We start from the raw sequence: 21,460 nt of genomic DNA, 5'->3' as shown, positions 1-21,460 counted from the left end.
TCTTCTGGACAAGAGCTGAAAAGGGGAAGTATTAAGTGTCGCAGATTCACAATTCATGTGCAAGTACCGGAATCTTCTTGCTGAAGGTGGAGAGGGACCAGGGAAGGGCAGCTGAACAATCTGGGTGGGTATTTGCTTGGTGTGGGGGTGCTGAGTGGTTTTGGTGACTAAGGAAAAGGTAAATCAGAGATTCAGAGAGAAAGAATTCTCTTTTAAGAGAATCAGATTGTAATGGTATCATTTCCTTGATGTAGCTCAAGACGTTAGGCATCACTGGGCACACCAGGGAACTGGTTATCAGGGAGGGACTGGAAATTAGGAATACCACACTGGGACAGGGCAGGGGTGGGGAAGAGGAGGAAAAGAGAGGGAGGAGAGGCGGGTGCATACTGCCGATCAGAGAGAAAAGTCAAGTGGTAACCAGATTCGCTAGCCAATGGGACAGTGACATTGATTTATATAATATAATCCATGCAGGTCATCAGAATTGAAACCCCAAGAGCAGCCACGAGTTTTGGGGAGCACATGGTGATTAGAAATCAGAAATCTAGACAGTCCCCAGGTGGTCCTGGAGATATTTATTAGCCGTGTAGTGCACCCAGGCTGAGTGTGAGTCCAGGCAGGGCAGGGGGCTGACGGAGGGAAAAGTCAGGTTGAGTGTTGGAGTTGGTCCCAGCCCTACTGCAATTTGACACTGGCATCATGAGGTGGAGAGAGAGCTCCTGAAATCCTTCTGGCTGGGCTGAGGATTGACCCTGGAGGCGGAGGTGGGGCTGAACTCAGATATAAGTCAAGTGATGCCAAGTGGCTGGAGAAGGGCTGAGGGGCCAGGAAGTAACAAAGTCTACATTCTGTCTTTAAGAGCCTGAAAAAAATACAAAAACAACAACAACAACAACAACAACAAAACCCAAAACACTCTAACCATTTTGACTGTGAAAAAAATTCTGATGAATTAATAACAGGTTCAACCCAAACAAACTGGGTTAGTTGGGGTTTCCCAACTGTTTTGGATTTTTCTTTGCTTTCCATTTGATCTCTTGACATTCTTCCTCCTTCTCACATTAGGCAAATAGCCATAGAAAAATAAGTTTACATTTAGGATTTTCCTAGAGTGAAACATAGCAGCCACGCATGAATTTGGGATGACACCAAGCCAACATGGACATAACCTGGGCAGAGCCTTCGCTGGCTACTTGGTCTCTGCTGTTCTCAGATTAGCTCCCAAGTTCGCATGCTGGCTTCCGAATCCCAACAAGCCTTCCTTCGTTAATCTAGGTGCTAATTAAATGTGCTTACTCATGATTTTACAAGTGCGGAGGAGAGAGTAGTTTTTGGTTTGGGAATGAAAACGAATTCGTTTTTTTCCAAGGAGCTAGTGCTCCTGACAGTTCCACTTACCCAGGTAAAGTGCTAAGGAAAGCTATCATTGTTAGGGGGAAGGTATTCTCAGTGTGACTTCTAATGCTTTTGCCTTTTCACGCCTCATTCACAACGTGGGTAGCCGGCATGAGCATGTGTCTGTACACACTGGCAATGGTGACAGGCAAGTGAGGAGAAACACGTACTATATAATGTGTTCTTCTATGCAATGTGATTCCCCCAACAGGTCTGATAGGGTTTTTCATTGCTTTTGGCATCGCCATGGGGAAGATGGGAGAGCAGGCCAAACTGATGGTGGAATTCTTCAACATTCTGAATGAGATTGTAATGAAGTTAGTGATCATGATCATGTGGTAAGTGGGCTTATTCTTACTTCATTGTGATGGGGGTGCGACAAGGTCTCGGGGTCCCCCCCCCAAAAATACTGGAGCCCTCTCAGCAGGAAAAAGTGGGCAGGTGTGGTTCTCTGGAAAAACTTTGAGAAAGAGTTGAAAATCTCTTTTTGCGGGGGTGGGGGGGGGTGGCTTTCCTTAGAAAATGGGATGAAAAACCAGCCCATGCGCCAAATTCTATCTGCCATTTGTTTTGTGTGGCCTGCGAGTTAAGAATGAGTTTTGTATATTTATTTTCCTGAAAAAAAAAACCAAAAAAATCAAAGGAGTAGAAATATTCTACAACACATAGAAATTATATGAATTTACACTCTGCGCCATAAATGAGGTGTTATTGAAACACAGCCACAGCTGTTTGCCCGCAGAGTACATAGGGTAGCTGTTGTGCTAAACAGCAGAGGTGAGTAGTCCTGGCCAAGACCGTGTAGCCTGCAAAGCCTGCAGTACTCACCATTTAGCCCTTTCCATAAAGAGCTTGCGAACCCTTGCCCTGAGAGAAGACAAACAAGTGAACAAAAAAAGAGAGAGAAGCTGGAAAGACCCATCAGTAATACTGAAACTGAGCCATATCAGGAAACAGTAAGGCAGGCCCAGGACGCCGGGGAGATGGCAGGACCCACGGCTCCACTACTCTGTGGCTCACAAGCTGTGTGTCTTTGACCTGGTCACTCATGACTCAAATAGCAAAAAAAAAAAAAAAAAAAAAAAAAAAGAGGTGGTTCTCAGATGGTGCAAGCAAAAGTAAAATCACAGAGGAAATATCAGAACTGTAAGTGCTCTTAGGAATCTGGGCCCACCCTTTAGTTTTACAGAAGAGAAAACTGTGGCCCAGACACACTAAATCTTGATTCTTTAACATCATGATGATGATAATAATAAAAACTATCATTTATTGATTTTCTTCTGTCTGCCAAGAGCCATGACAGGTGCTTAGTACCTATCAAATACAATCCCAACAACCCTGCAAAGATGAATTACGATTCCCATTCTACAGAAAAAGCAACTGAGGCTTTCTGGGGGGTGAGTGAACTTGCCTAAGGTTATGTGGCTAGGGAGAGCTGGAGTTCATCTTGGTATCAACATCCTTGATGGGTAAGTGGGTGGCGGTGTTTTTGTTTGAATCATCTAAGCCACATTGTCTCTACAATGTGTGTGTGTGCACTCAGTGGGTCTGAAATCTTAGGCAGCCTAGGAGATCATGAGTGTCCACTCCTTCACCAAGGAAGCGGTGCCACCCTCTGTCACTGAAACGCTCTGTTGGCCCTGTTTCTGACAGATTTTAACATATATTTGTTTCAGACCCTTATGAGAGTCCCATGTGTCTGATTAGAAAAAAAATAAAAACATTATTAGACCAAATCACATCTGTGTTCTATTGGGCACAGAAATTCTGGGTGACAAATTCCCCGTCTATTCATGGCCCTGCCCTGTACTCACCTTTGTCCTCAACCTTCCTCTGGTCTTTTCCCCTTTCTATGAGGTGCCTTCCACTGAAATTCTACCTTTCCTCTTTCTTCTTTTCCTTGGCCCCTACTCCCACCTTACAAGGGCAAAAACACCTTCTTGACCTTTTTTCTAAAATCTCCACCAACCCAGACACACCGATGGGCCTAGAGTAATTCTTACTAAATTTTCAGGACTAAGAGGGCCAGCTGAAGACCCCAAGATCTCAGGTCAATGAAGATGTTTGTTGTGATTTCATGAACCATAGTTAATAGACTCACTTGTTCAGATCATTGCTTTCTTGTACTTTTAAAACACGGAAAGGATGCTAGTAAAACAATGTGTTGTTTTTTATTATTGTACTGATTCTTCAACTTCCCAGGCACTACTAGATTTCTGAATATTGCCTTTGTGTGAAGATTTAAAGTCACACACAATGTGATGCTGTAAAATGTTTTTAAAAATCTTCCCATCCACCGTGAACACGCTGAGAATTTACTAAATGGCAACACATAAAGCAGAATAGACCTCTTGTTTCCTAGAATTGCTCTCAGACTGAGCATCCTTGCTCTAAAAATGCACTTCCTTTCTCTGTATTGTGATGCCAGTGATGTGGGCAGAGTATGAAAGCTCCTTCCTTCATTGGTACCAACGTCATTCCCACCGAGCCCTTGAAAGAAAGGGAATCTTCTAGGAAATTAGATGAGTCATGGGATAAAATTCAACCTTTCTTCTCCCCAGGGATGGAGGGTGGTGTGGATCAGGAACTTTCTTATTTACTGAGACCAGAACTCCTAAAGATTTAGCACCATATCCCAGGAGATGAATAGCAGTTGTGAGTCAGGAATACGACCTCCGGAATGATTTCAGACAGCTGTGTAGTTACCTCATCTCGGCACACCATCAGGAGGGTGTTACATGACAGGAGATGCCAATTCTACACATTTCTTTCATTCTTTAGCTGCCTCATCAGCACTTGATAACAAGTGTGAGAAGTTTCTGGATAAAAGAGCCAGCTACTCTCTAACTGACCCCCTCAAAGCTTAAAGAATCAGAGTTCTTCTATATTCTTCTTTGTGTGGTAGTATGAATAGTAATAATAGCACATATAACATTAAGGAGATTACTGTTCTTCTCACAATAATTATTAAATTATAGCTTAGAGTTAGTCAATTCTTGCTGTAGGCTCAGTACTATTTTGATGACTGTACTGTACCTGCTTATTACTGAAAAGGTAATAATAATTATTATAGTCACTTCTAAATCATAACTAAGCCTCACCAGATTCCTGAAGTAGGCTTACTACTACTATTCTAATGTACATTAATTCATTTATGTTTTATAATAATACCTAGCAAAAATAGGTACTTTTGTTAGCCCCATTTATCAGACGAGAAAACTAAGCACAGAAATTGACATGCCCCATCTTGCACAGCCTGTGAGGGGAGAGTGTGAAAGTGTTTCTTCAGTGAACCTCTGATTCGTGCTGGATTGAACTCAGGATCCTCCTATTACTAGTTGTGTGACTTTAGGCCAGTTAGACACACTCCAAACACAACATCTTGATCTGTTAAATGATTGATGATAAAATCCACATCATAGAATCGCTGTGAGAGTGAAGTGAAATTGTGACCAACAGTTTTGGAACATTTCCTATGTTCTGGGACCTGTCTAAGCACTTTCTATGAACTAGTGCAATTGTTGTTATATTGTGATTACTATTACTGCCATCAACTTAGTCCCTAGTCTTTATTTCTCTCTATTCATGAATTCTGATTCTTAGAGAGAGAGAGAGAGAGAGAGAGAGAGAGAGAGAAACCCTTAATTTTGGTGTGATTTTCATATCCTCATTTTTGCAAAGTTCTTTAAAATGTTTTTTAATCTTAAAAACTTAAACAAAAAGTGAAACTTTTATAATCTCACCATGATAGAAACAAGTGAGAAGTGAAATCTCTGCTTACTCTTTGAATTCTCCTTCCCAGTTAACCCACCTTCATCCATCCATCCATCCATCCATCCATCCATCCATCCATCCATCCTTTCACTCCACAAGTATTTCTTGAGCACCTTTTCAATGCCAAAAACATTTGTAGGCACTGGTGATATAATGGCGAAGAAGACAGAGAAAGGTTTCTGTCCTCATGGAACTTACATTCGATCGAAAAGAGAGAAGGGGAAAAAATGAAAGGAAGCAAATAGCAATTCATATAGTAATCAGTTCTACAAAGTCAATAGACAGGCAATTGGGGAAGAGAGCGATGGGCGATGGAAGGAAGGAGTGGACTCTCACGGGTGGGGGAAGGGAGTGCCGAAGACTGAGGGGCAGCTCTATGAAGAACCAACAGGAGGATTTTTCAGGAGAAACAAACAGCAAGTGAAGTATTGTTAAGGGTCTAAAGGAAGGTTTGGAGTGGTTGGACTGTGGTTGTTTAGTAAGAGGGCTGGTGGTGGGAAATGGTGACATTGGAACGTAGAAGGTGGACCCTGTAGACCACTGTGCTGAGTTGAGCTTCTATGTATTAGCTAAAGGAAGACCCTGGAGGGCTAGCGTCCTGGAGATTCTATGAGCCAATTTTTACTTTATCCTGATGAAAAGTTCTAACCCACATATGGTAACTCAGCAAAAGTTACTCCTTGAAGAGCCAGAACACCTCTCCCTAAGTGGACTGGGCAAAATGGATATTTGTGTTTCTTTCCGAGCTGAGTACAGACAGCACCTTTACGTGACTGGAATGTATCTTTAATTCTTTATTGGCATACTCCTCTGATTCCGGGTTCTTTAAAGATGCATCCCAAACTGGCAGACTGCCATTGCCATTGGCAATGTGCGGGGCAGAACCAGAGTGGCTTTATGGTGGGACTGAGAAAGTTTTTACTCACTGAAATCAAAACTCCTAAAGAGTTAACTCCATTTACTTCCACTCCAAGTGTCTGGCCCACCCTCTGTTCCCTGCTTGGAAGTCCTGAATTGATGTAGTAGGCTAAGACCAAAGAGGCCTTGAATAAATCGAAGTTAAAGTGAATGGTTTCCAAAGGCTAACCAGTAATAACTGCATTACATCAGTTGCAGATCAGATTTTATAGCTTGAAACAATGGTTTCTAAACACATTAGAGTTACCTTAGGAACTTGTTTGAAATATAAATGTCCTAAGGCCAGCCCCAGGAAATTCTGACTCAATGAGCGTGTGATGGACCCAGGGAATCCACAGTTACCAGGCAGGCCAGGTGATTCTGAAGCAGGGGTCTATGAAGGCACAGAGACCTGACTGAGCTCTGAGTATGTTAAGTGCCGAGAATGTACTTGTGTTTGTGGAGTGGAGAGCAGACTCTAAGAGGGACTTTTTTGGTGGGAACCTTAGGATGAAAAAGACTGAGGTACAAAGTGGGCAGAAGAAAGAATGGTTGATGCAACAGTAAGAAAAAAACTTGAGAGGCCAGTTGAGTTCATGGCTTTGAAAACAGTGCCCAGAGCTGAGAATACAACCCATCTAAGGGCTGTGTAGAAACCAATCCCTTCCCCTACCTCTGGAGTCATTTCATTCTAATTCAAAAATAGTTCCAACAGTTACTGGGCATCATTTGGCTTCAGAACACCCACTGGAACCTCAGCTTCTTTAAGCACTTTGGCTTTGATGTTTTGCTTCAGCTCAGAAATTTCACTTGGTGACCTTGGACCCTGGGCATTTGCCCTTTCTTTTCCATGGAGTGTCATATTCAATAAGATAACTCATTAATTAATATGGGAACCCAAGAACTGAAAATCTCCAGCTTCCAAGTGAAGGCTTAAGCTACTTACTTTGAAAACAGGTGCAAGGAGTAATAACCCTAAAAGGTACCAGAGGACAAAGACTCTTTCCTCATCCTGATTAACACTCATTTTAGTTCCAGAGACCGAGGTGTATGGGTCAACTAGAGCCCTGCTTCGAATATGTATTTCTCCTAACACTCTACCTTTTGGCCTTTGAGTAACACACTCCATTTATAGTGGGAACTCACGTTTCTCCCAGAATGCTGAGTGTTCCAAAGGAACCTGTTACCTCGCTCTAACCCATTTGGTTCTGGTCAGATGTGTTCTCCAGGGGAGTCTATAGCTGGTCTTGCTTGGCAAAGAGCCTTGAAAACGTTTTCTCTCCATTCTACAAATTGCTTGTCCCAGAAGAGCAGGAAAATTGGATGGCACCCAACATAGCTCGCATTTGTGTTTTTCTGAACATCTTAAAATGGTGATGGGTGCTTTGGAAAGAATTAATCTCTTGGTTTATGAAGATAAATGCCTGTTGGCTTTATTGGAAGGTACATGTTGCTCGGTTATTTACAATCCCAGGGAACAGAGAGCTGGCCCCTGAGTCTACCCTGCTGATTGATGAGATGTTGTGACTACTAGGAGAATGTCAAATGGCAGGAAAGCCAGGGGTTTAACAACATGACTCCTGATGCTTGAGGAAGCAGGCCTTAAAGGCGGTCAGCCTCCACCCCAGGGAAAGGAGAAGTATCGCCCCAGGCAGAAGCTCATCGAGAATGAGGGCAGCAGCTCTGCTAGTGTTTTAACTAATTCATGTCAGCTATGAATCGCCTCTTTCAGGAGAAGGTTCCCCTTGAGAAAATATGTTACTCATTAAAACATCCACAATCGAGTGGCAGTAGTCTGAGTTGTTTCAGAAAGCTTCATCAATTCAGACTTTTCTCATTAAGCATGAGTGCTGGGAGGACATAGGTATACATACGAAAACAGAACCTACAAAGATCCCTTTGTCAGGAGTCAGAGAAGAAATGGTGCTGGCAGGGAGGGGGGAAAGACTGTTGACAGTGCATACATATGAGTGTTCAAAACGTAATCCTCACAGTAACCCCTCGAGGTTGGAAGGGGCCTCTCAGCCTCAGCTTGCACATCTGTAAAATGGGAATAAGTCACTAACCAAGATCATGCAGCTGGTAAGTGGCTGGATGAGCTGCACGTTTTTTGTAATTGTGTAGATGCTCTCATCGGCTCCTTACAGTTTTCCTTTAGCCTGGGACAGGCTTGCTCCAGGCACAATTACAGAAAACAAAAAGCAAACAAACAAAAAAAACCTACTACCAAATCTAGTATAGGCGCTCTCTCCCTTTCCTGACTCCCTTATTCTGGTTGGGAGCCTTATTTTCCTCACAGTCTTCCTCACATAATTCTTAATAAGGTATGTAGCTTCCCACAAACATTTTCATTTCAATCAGGGTTGCAGGCTGAGCAAGTTCAAGCACCAACAACACCAGATTGGGCAATAAAAAAAGAGATGTTGCCAAACCTGTGAAAAATACACTCAAGATGAGAGGGAATGTGGTTAGCTTACTCAAGGGCGAGGACAACAGTAAATTATTTCCAAGCACTCTATAAAATAATAATAATATAGATGTGAATATAAGTTTATATATAGGGTAAATTGCTTATCTACAAAGAGCTACGATCGCTCATTAAAAGGAAGTGGTTTGGCTTGGTAGGGGGGAAAAAAACCCTAGTCATGGAGTTTTACAGGTCTGAGAGTGTTCCCCTCTTATTCTCTGCTTTTGTGGTTGTGGGCCAGTGATTTAACTTTGTCCAGCCTTGACTTTCTCATTTTCTAAATAGGAATCGTGATACTGAGATTTTAGGATTGTGGTGAGAAGTAAATGGGGCGATGTGTGTGGAGCGCTCCACTAGAGTCAGCATAATTGTTAGAGCAAGTACCGGAAGACATACTTCCAGACTTACAAGTGATAAACCTACATTTCTCTAAATTTACTGTTTGGCTGAGATGATTTTCTTGTTTTGTGTCCTCTTTCTCTCTCACTCTCTTTCTCTCTCTCTCCCTTTCTATCTCTATTAAATATTCTTCCTATCTTTCAAGGCAAAAAACAAAGCAAATTTATAAATGCCAGCTTATAGCTTGTCAAAACTCTAGTGAGCTTTCTGAGAAACTCAAAAGTTGTCCCCAATTTCCAAGGAGGGAGTGCAAAGAAAAACCAAACAAGGTTCTCAAAGGCACAGCCTGTGGGTCTCTCGACTTGAAGCTGGCTGCTTGCCTAAGAGATGATAAAGCTGGTCTCCACGATTCCCTAACTATCACCCGAGCAACAAAGTTTGCCTTTGGATTTGTCTTTTTAATCAGAGCAGGAGCCACCAAATCCTTGGGCCCGATTTCAGATACTGGCCGTGAGTCAGAAGTAAAATGCAGCGTGTGCTGAATCGCATGGCCCTCTCTCAACAAATGCAAAGGGTTTTCCTCAAGGTGCAGCCACAGAGGAAGGCCCAGATTTGTTTCGAATCCCATAATGATTTCTTCAGTGTTTGTTTGTTTTCCTTTTCTGTTTTTCAGGTACTCTCCCCTGGGTATTGCCTGCCTAATCTGTGGGAAGATCATTGCCATCAAGGACTTAGAAGTGGTTGCCCGGCAACTGGGGATGTACATGGTCACCGTGATTGTGGGCCTCATCATCCACGGGGGCATCTTCCTGCCCTTGATTTACTTTCTCGTGACCAGGAAAAACCCTTTCTCTTTTTTTGCTGGCATTTTCCAAGCTTGGATCACTGCCCTGGGCACCGCTTCCAGGTAGGGAACACGGAGATCACCTTCCTTTCTCTCGGCTCACTGTTTTACCCTCCTTGCCACTTCCTCAACTTCACAAACCTTCCCATCGCCAAGTCCGATGAGAATATTCTCCTAAAATTAAAATATTCTCCTTCATTAAAATATTGTTGGAAGAAGGTGAGCACTTTGTAGTTTGGGCTCCTTCTAGGAACTTCTGAGCTTTCCTGATGAACATTTTTGTTGGTAGGCATCTGCGTTGGAAATATGACCCCATGTTAAATTTCTCAGATGAATGCGTGCTATTAAACTACATGCCTAACTTGCCACATGTAGCATTTAGGTGTTAGCTTTAAATGTTTTCCAAAAAGGGTGTAACAGGCTGTTATTCTACTTAAGAAATTGTCCTACCTGTGATTTGAAAAATGCTATCACAAAATATCAGTCTGTTGGAGTAATTTTTCAAAAAAATAGGAGAAAGAGCATTTATAGAGTAAATGGTATGTTAGGTGAGATTTTTCAAACAAACCTGAAGCCAGTCGAGTCTTTGACCTGTGTGTGAACCTCTAATGGACAATTCTGCCCCATTGATTTTGGGAAAATCAGGCCGGCATTGATTTGGCTTGACATTGACTGAAGGTCAGTTCCTTCTAGTTCAAATGCCTCCAAAGCCAGTGAGGACTGGAAATATTCAGAGAAAACATATATTTTTTTATTTCATCTTGGACTGAATTCAGCAAAAACAAACTACATGAGAAACACCTGGTGATTTATTCTTTCAGCCTGCAATAGTTGTTTGTGTGTCCTTGGGCCACAAACTAATAATGACTCTGGGTCACTACGACCAAGGTCATGAAGCAGGTGGCAGGGAGGGGAGCAAACCCCTGACGCAGCGTTGTCTCTGGAATCCCAGGTCGGCAGGTCTTTGTTGCAGAGCCTGTGACCATCACTGCCAATGAGGTGGCCACTCTGTGACACAGGGTACTGCTGTGCCAAGGCTGTGGAGCAAGCAGTTGGGTTTTCCTTACGTGACCTAACAGGCAAATAGTGGTGACTGTCTAGGAGCCAAATTATATATATATATTTTCTCTTTCATAATTTTTTTCCTTTGTATTGAATTTACTGAGGTGATGCTTGTTAACAAAATTATATCGGTGTCAGCTGCACTCTTCTACAATACATCCTCTGTACTGTGTGTTTGCCATCCCAAGTCAAGTGTCCATCTACCACATTTATCTTCCCGACACCCTCCTCCACCTCCCCCGCCCCCAGAAATCACCACACTGTTGTCAGTGTTCATGTTTTTTTCTATTTCTTTTTTTTTCTTTTTTGCTCAGTCTCTCCACCCTCCCTAGAACTGCCCCTCCTCCAGTTGTCAACCTGCTCTCTATCTATGGGTCTGTCTCTGTTTTGCTTGTTAGTTCACGTTGTTCATTGATTTCCACATATGAGTGAAATCATATGTACTTGTCTTATTCTGTCTGGCTTATTTTACTTAACCAGTTGCAAATCAATGAGAATGTGGGCCTCATGGAATGTGGGGTTTCAGAACATTCTGGAATACATACGATCCTGGGGTGGGTAGATTCTGCATGCAGTTTCCTAAGGTGAAGGAAAACACTCCAAAATTTGCTTTCTCTTTTTGAAGCCTGCACATTTTCTATGGCTAAATATCTCTATCCATAAAGATCCTCTCTCTTTGGAGAAAAAAGTCTTCCCCCCCCCTCCAAACATAAAAACAATATTGTTTAGTTCGATTTTGTTTTCTGGTTATGAGCGTGATATTTGCTCATTGTGAAAGAGCTCAGACAGTGAATTAAGTTTTGAAAAAGACAGTGAACATCACCAATGATCCCACCACCCAGTGATAATTGGTAGTAAGTAACCTTTTAGTTAATCTCAATGGTTATAAATCTTTCCAGTTCTTACTGTGTATAGATATGGTAAAAACTGCTATTTTTCACTGGTCAACATATCATGAAAGTTATACTATCAATATAGATCTGTCCACTATTTTAGAAACTGCATAATAGTACCCTGTGTGTACTACTGTGCAACCCTCATCCCCACCCTGTGATGTACATTTAAGGCATGTCTAATAAACGGGACTGTGACAGGTATCCTTGTAAATACCTCTCTGCCAGGCTATCTGACAATCCCCTCAGGATAAATGTCTAGAAGTGGAATATTTGAGTTCAGACATAGGAACATTGATGGTTTTAGAGCAGGGGTCCCCAAACTACGGCCTGCGGGCCACATGCGGCCCCCTGAGGCCATTTATCTGGCCCCCACCACAATTCTAGAAGGGGCGCCTCTTTCATTGATGGTCAGTGAGAGGAGCACATTGACCATCTCATTAGCCAAAAGCAGGCCCATAGTTCCCATTGAAATACTGGTCAGTTTGTTGATTTAAATTTATTTGTTCTTTATTTTAAATATTGTATTTGTTCCTGTTTTGTTTTTTTAACTTTAAAATAAGATATGTGCAGTGTGCATACGGATTTGTTCATAGTTTTTTTTATAGTCCGGCCCTCCAACGGTCTGAGGGACAGTGAACTGGCCCCCTGTGTAAAAAGTTTGGGGACCCCTGTTTTAGAGCATATCACTGGATTGCTATTCAGGTGCGCATTTAAACCCCTCTACACGGGTGTGAGAGTGTGCCTTTCACTACCTACTCACCAGCATTGGCTGTTGTCAGTTACTTTAATACTTCCCAGTCTTAATGGGAAAAAAAAATTATTAAACTTGCATTTCTTTGATTAAGAGTGAGAGAGAGGAAGCATCTTTCTGTGTTCTTATTGACCATCATGCCCTCCCCTCCCCCACTCTGCGAACTATTTGTGGTCTTAATTTCCTGTTGGGATATTCATCCTTTCCTGATTGGTTTTCACCTCCCTTCATGTATCAGAATATTAACTCATGGGTCAAATGTTACAGAGAATGTCCCCCTCTGCTTTACATTTGTCTTTGAAATGTACAGTACCTTTTGCCAAGGGAAGCTTTCAGTTTGCACGTTGTTGGGCTGCCAGTATTTTCTTCTAGTGTTTAGAATTTCAGTTTTGCTCAGGAATATCTCCACAAAAGATCACAAAACATTACTTATATTTTGTTTCAATACATTTATGGTTTTGACCTTTAAACTGCTTTGAAAGTATTATTATCTTTTCTTCAAATAACTGTAGTTTTATAAGACAAGGTAAATCTTAAACGCATATTTGTATTGAAATCAGACAAATGCTTGGGTTATTTGGCCAAAGCCACACAAATGTTAGACTCTTTTTTTTCTCCTTACCCTATATTTCATTTGAAACAAAGAAAAAAAAAATAAACCAATGTGGTTTTAATCTTCAGTTAAAATGTGGATGTGGAATTTTTTTTTTTTTTTTTTGAGAAAAAGACTTTTTAAAAAAGTCAGTGTGACAGGAGTCACGTACTAAGAATTATCTTGACCATCATGGCCAGAGGAAAAAATTACAAAGCCCCAGGACAGCCAGATACAGATCTTTTCCACCTCCACATTTGAAGTCTGTCATAGGACCATTCAGGCAGCAGCCAAAAAAACAAGGTCACAATGTGAGAAGGATGAGGAAGAGTTAAAATGCTCATGTCTCAGTTTGACTTTGTTGGGTATATATGGATGTTTAAGACACAAATCCTGTCCACTATAGAAATTGAGAACATTTTTATGCTTTATCAATTATTTTCCCTAATCTGTTTAATTATCTAACACCCCTTTTATGACATTTTGGGAAAATGGATGTGATAATACAAATTAACATATTCTAATCTTTCTGGAAGATTCATACCATTGGGACTTCCAGCTGCCAACCACAGCTAGGCAGCTGTTTCAGACCAATCGTGGTGTCCTGGCAACCCTTTGAAGGGGTCCTAAGAAAGGGCAGGGTGGGAAAGGGACAGGGGTGAGAGGAATAAAGGTACCCTAACTTCTCATTAAAACAGCAGGGACAGCAAGCCAGGCACAGTGGCGCCCCCGCCGGTGAATGAAGCCAGACTCCAGCTTCTCTTTCTGGGTTTATAAGATTTTATTAATAAGAGGTGGACAAGAATGTGATGGTTAGGGGGGGGATGGGGGGAGGGGAGGGGCACAAAGAAAACCAGATAGAAGGTGACGGAAGACAATTTGACTTTGGGTGAGGGGTATACAGCACAATCAAATGTCAAAATAATCTGGAGATGTTTTCTCTCAACATATGTACCCTGATTTATCAATGTCACTGCATTAAATTTAATTTTTAAAAAAAGGTAAAAAGAAAAAAAGAGGTCTCCTAACATTCATTTCTTCTCCTTATCCAAGACCAAAGAGGGGGCCTAAGACAGAACCCCCAACCTGAAGTCACAAAGAATGTTCCAGTCAGACGACTCTGGCTTCCCTAGGCTGTTATTGGTAGCTTGTGGGTCAGTGGCTTGTTGCAATGCAGACTTAGGGGACCTGAATTTTAGAGCTTCCAATTCCATGGTTCTGAGTAGGCCCTAGAAACTGATTTTCATGTCGCTTCCTGAAGGAGCTGTGTCTCTCCCACTCTCTGAGAAACCGAGACCTCAGCACGTGTCTGCCCAGCTTGGCTAGAGCCCTAATTCTGACTAGTAGAAGAAGGAGCTATGACTAAGGATGTACATGCAAGAGAGAAAAATTTACTATCTGCTCTGATGGTTTGCATATGAAACAAAGCAAAACAACAACAAAAACACCTGAATAAGAAAAGAGACCACAAAGCATATCCAATGTAGTTTGGGTGTTCAGCATTGCTGTTCATGTTCCTTAAACTTTGAAGCCAATCCACCGACCCTCCTCTGCACCTCTCCCCATGTGGAAATAATCTTCTGGCCTTCAGTAAACCCTATCCTACATTACAAGTCTCCTATTTTAGAAGTCACTGGAATGCATCAGGCATTGTGACCTTAGAGGCCAGGTCATGAGGTCATGAATCCCCACCCCACTCCTGGGAGGAGTGGGGATGAAGTCACTCCATATTGGATCTTTGACTAGCTGCTAAGCACATAGTTTTCTGCTCTATGTCGTTGGAAAATTGGCCATTTATTAGGGAGTTGGGCTGCCTATGGGGGTCCCCAGTGAATTGTTGGAAGCTTGGTTTCAGACTGAATGGTACTGGCGTTTGTCCAGCATTGACACAGTTAGCAGGCCCAGCTCAGGGCAACTCCCAGGGGCTGGACGCAACCCACAGTCATCTTGTTGGAATCAGCGTTTCTAACATGAAATTGTGTGTCATTCAAAAATTCCTCATTCCATTTCGCTGTTGACAGCTGATTCTTTTCTGACCCACTTTTTTTTTTTTTTTACATATGAAAAAAAAATGCCCAAATAATATGGGCAATTACTTAGGCTTTAATATTAACCCAAGGTGGAAATAGTGACCAAAGGGAAAAAGAGAACTTGAAGCTCTGAGTTGATCTCAAAAACCAGAACCAACAAAAATATCTGCCTGCCTATTAGCATCTTAGTAAGATTGAATTTGAGCCTTCAAATTGCAGGGTCTTAATTTGGTTCCAGACACTGCTGTTTCGCATGTCACCGTGCTCGATTGGAACAGAAGAACAAAAACTGTGTGGTGACATTACGGTTCCTTTGTTTTGTTTCTCTGCGATGGACCTAACTCTCCTCTCTCACTCTGTCTCCCTCTCTGCCCCTTAGTGCTGGAACTTTGCCTGTCACCTTCCGTTGCCTGGAAGAAAATCTGGGGATTGATAAGCGCGTGACCAGATTTGTCCTCCCGGTTGGCGCAACCATTAACATGGACGGGACAGCCCTTTATGAAGCGGTGGCCGCCATCTTTATTGCCCAGATGAACGGCGTTGTCCTGGATGGAGGTCAGATTGTGACTGTGAGGTGAGTGACAGGTAGGGCGAAGCCCCGAGACAACCTTTTACTTCATCCCCTCCCACACATAACTTTATTCAGCAGGAGCCACTTGAATTTCAGTTCTCCTGGCAGAGGAATGACAAAGGAAATGACAGGGAAGAGAAATTGCTGGCAGTCTCAAAGGGAAAAGCGTGTGACGGGACAAGAACGGGATCCTAACCAAGGCCTTCTGTTGGTGCTACACGTGTGAGATGGCTTTGGAAATTTGATATTACTTGAATTGTAACACCCCCGTGATGTTGCAAGGCAGTTATTTCTATGCTCACGTAATAGATGAGGAAGCACGGGCTTCAAGGGGCTTGGGATCTCGTCCCAGGCCACATCGTCAGTCATGAGTCAGCAGGGCCGGAGCTGGCACCAATGTCATCTGACTCTGGATCCAGTGTCCCGTTCAATGAAACGCACTCCCTTCAGCATTCCAGGGGGTGACGGGTGAGATGACGACACGCTGAGAGGAAGAGAGGCCTCAGTACAACACCAGACATTTTATTAGAAATCAATAGCAAAAGCTATTTTTACCATATGTTTTCATCATTTAAAAAATTCAGAAAGAACACTTTCCCAAGAGGTCATTGAAAGCACATGGCTTCTCCATAAACTTAGAGATCACACTGACTTGCTTATAAGTATCTAAATCTCACAACGACCCCGCGAGGGCTGGGCTTGTGCTTGTCAGCTCAGACTGCTGTAATAACGTACCACAGACTGAATGGCTGAACAATGCACGTTTATTTCTCATAGTTCTGGGAAGTCCAAGATCCAGGTACTAGCAGATTCCGCTTCCAGTGGAGGCCCCCTTGCAGGTTTGCATGCGATTTCCTTTTCGCTGTTTGCTCGCATGGCCTGTCCTTGATGAGTGGACAGACAGCTAGTTCTCTTAAGTTTCCTCTTATAAGGACACTAATTTTATCTTGAGGACTCTGCCCTCATGACATAATTACCTCCCCAAAGCTCATCACACTGGAGAGTTGGAGCTTCAACAACTGAACTTTGGGGAGAGAAACTCAGTCCATAACAGTACTGGAGAGGTGCCTCAGTTGCCTCATCTGCATAATGGGGACAATAATCACACATTCTAAGGGATGTGGAGAGCATTGTGCCTGGTACATAGTTCACCTGTCAAACAATGTGAGCTACTAGTGCTATTACTGTTATTGCTACTAAATAAAATATAATACTCCTAGACTATGGAAGAAAAATGTAACCATGACATGGTGAGGGAAAACGTGCTTCAGATCAGAGCGTCAGGCCTTCCACATCATGTCCTAGCAGACTGAATGGGAGACTCTAGCCTCCCTTGCTTTAAAACTCAAAGGTAAAAAGGGATTCCTAATGAAGCCTCTTCTTTTGAAGCCAAGCAAAGATGATGTCTGGTCCCTGAACTCTTGACCTTGAAGGCAACCACACTGCCCATTGAGTTCACACCGTTAGATGAGAACATAGAGATGGGAGAATGGACCAGTGACCAAGCGGTTGGGCTTTTATAATTCAGAGTTTGTAATGTGGAGAGGACCAAGGGACGTCAGGAACAGCATGGCATTGGAATCAAACAGACACGTGTTCAGATCCCAGCGGGCCATGATCAAGCTGTGTGACCCTACATTTCTCCACCCATCCAATCCACGATTTCCTCGTGAAAAGCTGGTCCTACCATCTGAACCTGGCAGAGCTAGCTTGAGGTTCTGCTAATGTGTGTCCAGTACCTTGCACAGCATCCAAGAACCAGCCCTGGAGAAGTGGGCCAGGGAGGGGAAGGACAGGAAGGCAGAAAGGAATAGACGGGTGGAGGGGAGATCACTGCTCAGGGAGCTGCTGCAGGACTTAGAATTGCGAGGACACCGGCCCGTGAGGACTTGGTCGAAGTGGAGAAACAGAGGGGACACCAACTACCAGGAAGCATTCTCTTTGTAGGATCTGTCACACATAACCAAGAAGGAACCAGACAGTGTGGCAATTGTATACAAGGATATGTAAGAGTGACTCATAACAGAAGCAACTAGCGTTATAAACAAAGTGGCGAGGCCAAGATCGTTGGAACCTGGGAAGTTCCCCTTCCCTGGTGCTTTATCCACGGCGGGGAAATGGCTGAGAATTCCCACCTTCCAGCTCTTGGGGCTTTAGGGAAGTTTTCACTGCAAAGCAGCCTCACCCTGTGGACATTTTCCAATAAGAATAATAACTGACATTTATTGGGGAGTTGCAATGTGCCTGGCCTCTTCTAAGTGCTTTTTTATGTATTAACTCCTGAAGATCCCATGAGTGAGACACCATTATTATCTACTTTTTCACAGATAAGGAAATTAAAGGTTTAGTTGCCCAAAGTCATGTGGTTAGTAAGTGGCAGAGCTGGGATTTGAACCCAGGTCATTCAACTCCAGGATCTTCGGTGATAATGATAGCACTACTGCTACTTCCTGTGACCCAGATGGGTCCCAGGAAAACGGAGTTCTCTAAACCCTGACAATGACTCCACATTGGTGCGGCAGGAGAAAACCAGGTGGGGTGTGTAGATCCCACCTAGGCCTAAGGATGGACGGCGTAAAATATGAAAAAAACAAGGCAAACCACAAAGTGCCCTGGGGCCATCCTTTCCTCATATGTGAAGTCAGAGAAATTCAGGCCCCTTCCGACTGTAAGACCCTGGGATTCTGTGCGTGGTCGCATTCATGGTCTGGACCTTGGCTACACCACTGTAGGAGCCTGATTCTTAGTTTGGTGTTGGAGGAGCTGCTCTAGAAACTGTAGAATTTTATTACTGCAAAGAAATCGGCACCCCTCTTCTTTCCAGCACCCACCAAAGCAACTTAGGAAGTAGTATTTTCACAAGGATCCTTCCAGTTAGGAATGACGGCTTTTATACATGGCATTGGGAAAAGAGGAGAACCAGTCGCTGCCCTCGGCTGGACCACAAGAAGCCCCTGGCGACTCCCTGGGGGGCTTGAACCCTAGATTAAAACCACTTCCAGAAACAACTTCAAAATGGTGCTGGTTGTGCCTTTGGCATTGCTTGGAAAGCAAATGATGTGATGCTCCCAAAAGAAAACCTCCTGTTAATTTCATTATCATTTCTTGGCGCCCTCTGTCTGCGTAACGGATTTTCCAGCCAGTGATGAAATGTCCAGGCATCGGAAGCTTACTGTCATTTGGGATCTGTTGATTTGTTCCCCTGATGTCCACTCAGTTGGGTCTGGATATATGCTACTCTGAGTTCTCATGTTAACATTGGCAATGGTCTTTTCAGACTCTTGCCACATTTTCCGAAAGTCTCTGGTGCTCACAGAGAAATGAAGGCGCAAGCAGAAGGCTGTGGCATCCCCCCCCCCCCCCGGGAGCATTAAAAGTGGTTTCTTTTTCTTCTTTGATATTTCCTTCCCTGATTTTAGAGCCACGCTTATTTTACTTGAACCCTTATGATATACTAGGTGACCTGAATATCATGATGGGGATAAGGCTCCAATCTTTGAATTTATAAGTTTCTATCACAGTTAAGCAGAATCCAAACAGATCCTAATTCCTGGGTCTTGATACTCTAGATTTGTCTATTTCCCGGAAACGAAAAACGGAAGCTGATGATTTCTGGGAACGTGAAAGCTTCACATCGCCAGAGGTGGTTTTGCCAAGGCCATTTTCTCTCCCCGTTGCCAGAGGTGGTTTTGCCAAGGCCACTTTCTCTCCCCGTGACCTGACCTTCTCTGTTCTCACAGCCTCACGGCCACGCTGGCGAGCGTGGGCGCAGCCAGCATCCCCAGCGCCGGGCTGGTCACCATGCTCCTCATCCTGACAGCCGTGGGCCTGCCGACGGAGGACATCAGCCTGCTGGTGGCTGTGGACTGGCTACTGTAAGTGCCTGCGGAGGGGGGTTCTGCGGGGACGCGGGTGCGGCCCCCAGGGACGGGCCGGATGCAAGGTTGCAGCCGAGACCTTAGCCAATCCTCATTGCCACTCCCTCACTTCCTCCGTCCCTCCCCCCCTAACATTTACTGAGTGCCTATTTGGGAACCAAAGAAGAAAGACATAGAATCTTCAAGGGCCTCCCAGTCTAGTGAAGGAATCAGATAAATTATACTACAAGGTTAGAAGCTTAGTGATTAAAAAAAACAAACTCACCCTGGCCGGTTGGCTCAGCGGTAGAGCGTCGGCCTGGCGTGCGGGGGACCCGGGTTTCGATTCCCGGCCAGGGCACATAGGAGAAGCGCCCATTTGCTTCTCCACCCTCCCCTCCTTCCTCTCTGTCTCTCTCTTCCCCTCCCGCAGCCAAGGCTCCATTGGAGCAAAGATGGCCCGGGCACTGGGGATGGCTCCCTGGCCTCTGCCCCAGGCGCTAGAGTGGCTCTGGTTGCTGCAGAGCGACACCCCAGAGGGGCAGAACATCGCCCCCCCGGTGGGCAGAGCGTGGCCCCTGGTGGGCGTGCTGGGTGGATCCCGGTCGGGCGCATGCGAGAGTCTGTCTGTCTCTCCCCGTTTCCAGCTTCAGAAAAATGCAAAAACAAACAAACAAACAAACAAAAATCCCCACCTCTGATGCATGCAAAGGATCTCAAGTCATTATGCTGAGTGAATGAAGCACAAAGGTGTACATACGTACGATTCCATTTACATGAAGCAACATCATCGCTAGCAATAGAAAGAAATCAGTGGTTGCCTGAGCCCAGAGGTGGGAGCCTGAAGAGCAAGCGGGAAGCGGCACAGGGAAATCTTTAGGAGTAACAGAAGAATTCCGTATGTACAGGCGTGCATAGGTGTCTCCATTTGTCTGAACTCATCAAACCATGTATTTAAAATGGGCACATGTAGGTAAATTACTCTTCACTAGAGCAGATGAAAAGAGTTCACACACATAAAAGGGTGGTGACGGAGGCACCATCCCACTCTAGGATGGGAGGGCAGAGTGGAGAAATCAGGAAACAGTGGGAATGACTTCTGAATTTGCATGTTTACTTGACAGCTTCCTCTGACAACTCCTGAAAGTCTGGTGTTATTACTACCATTTTATAGATGAGGAAACTGAGGTTTAGGGAGGTAATGTGAGTTGAAAAGAAACAGATTTGATGCTAGGCCCGCTTGTTTTTGGATACCACCACATTCATAATTGTGACCATAGTTAAGCTTCTAAAGGCTGTGCGGATTTACAACTGGTGAGTAGACATTACCCAGGTGTACATAGGTGGAAGGGGAGACAGGACATCATTCCAATCAAGGCCAGCCGGCACAAGCATGGAGGCGACACTGTGGTTTAGTATTGTTGGAGCACCCAGTGTGTGGCAGGGAGTGGCAAAAGGTGAGGCCAGAGGGACAGCCTCAGAGGCCACGCAGAGAAACTTGAACTTGGCTGTGTGCACATCGCCCAGCTACCTTTCCCCATGAAGGACACTTTCCTAGTGCACGACGCTCCCTGCCCGTTCACAAAGGGGGGCCGGTCTAGCCAGATGGTCCTCAGTGTGAAGGCTGGAATCCATTCTCGCTAAGGGCACATCCAGGCTCTGCTGTTCTGACACTAATGTCTTCTGTCCAGCCTTGGAGCTTTGTGACAGGGGCTGGGGCTATCCTTGACTTCAGGGTCAGAGGCACAGAGTGACAAGTGTTGGCACAGAGGTCCAGGGACAAAGCACCCCCACAGATTTAAAGCCATTCCGCATGCCAGTGGCAGTTTTTCTGACGTGGATTGGCACAGATGGTAGAGCCAGAAACCACATTGTATGAACTTGAGTCTCCTCAATACTGAAGTGAGTTCCTTGCCTCTATATTGACCCTTCCAAAGAGAGAACCATGCACATAGCCGAAGGGAAGGACGTCAGGAAGCCTA

The 21,460-nt window shown here is 44.1% G+C and overlaps 1 protein-coding gene across 5 annotated transcripts in view; it reads left to right on the top strand.

Annotated features, from left to right (window-relative positions):
- SLC1A2 (solute carrier family 1 member 2) overlaps positions 1–21,460 on the top strand; it is a 97,101-nt gene that overhangs the window by 50,743 nt on the left and 24,898 nt on the right. For all 5 annotated transcript variants that reach the window (XR_010728108.1, XM_066251271.1, XM_066251272.1 and 2 more), the window contains exons 6-9: positions 1,610–1,736; positions 9,549–9,782; positions 15,430–15,624; positions 19,362–19,496. Coding sequence is in view for 4 of the 5 variants with exons in the window: in XM_066251271.1 (XP_066107368.1) it covers positions 1,610–1,736; positions 9,549–9,782; positions 15,430–15,624; positions 19,362–19,496 (691 nt within the window). In the remaining variant the exon portion in view is untranslated. The remainder of the gene's footprint in view (positions 1–1,609; positions 1,737–9,548; positions 9,783–15,429; positions 15,625–19,361; positions 19,497–21,460) is intronic.

This window comes from Saccopteryx bilineata, chromosome 1, assembly GCF_036850765.1.
Source record: "Saccopteryx bilineata isolate mSacBil1 chromosome 1, mSacBil1_pri_phased_curated, whole genome shotgun sequence".
Lineage (NCBI taxonomy): Eukaryota > Metazoa > Chordata > Mammalia > Chiroptera > Emballonuridae > Saccopteryx > Saccopteryx bilineata.
This window is presented reverse-complemented; position numbering and strand designations above follow the sequence as displayed.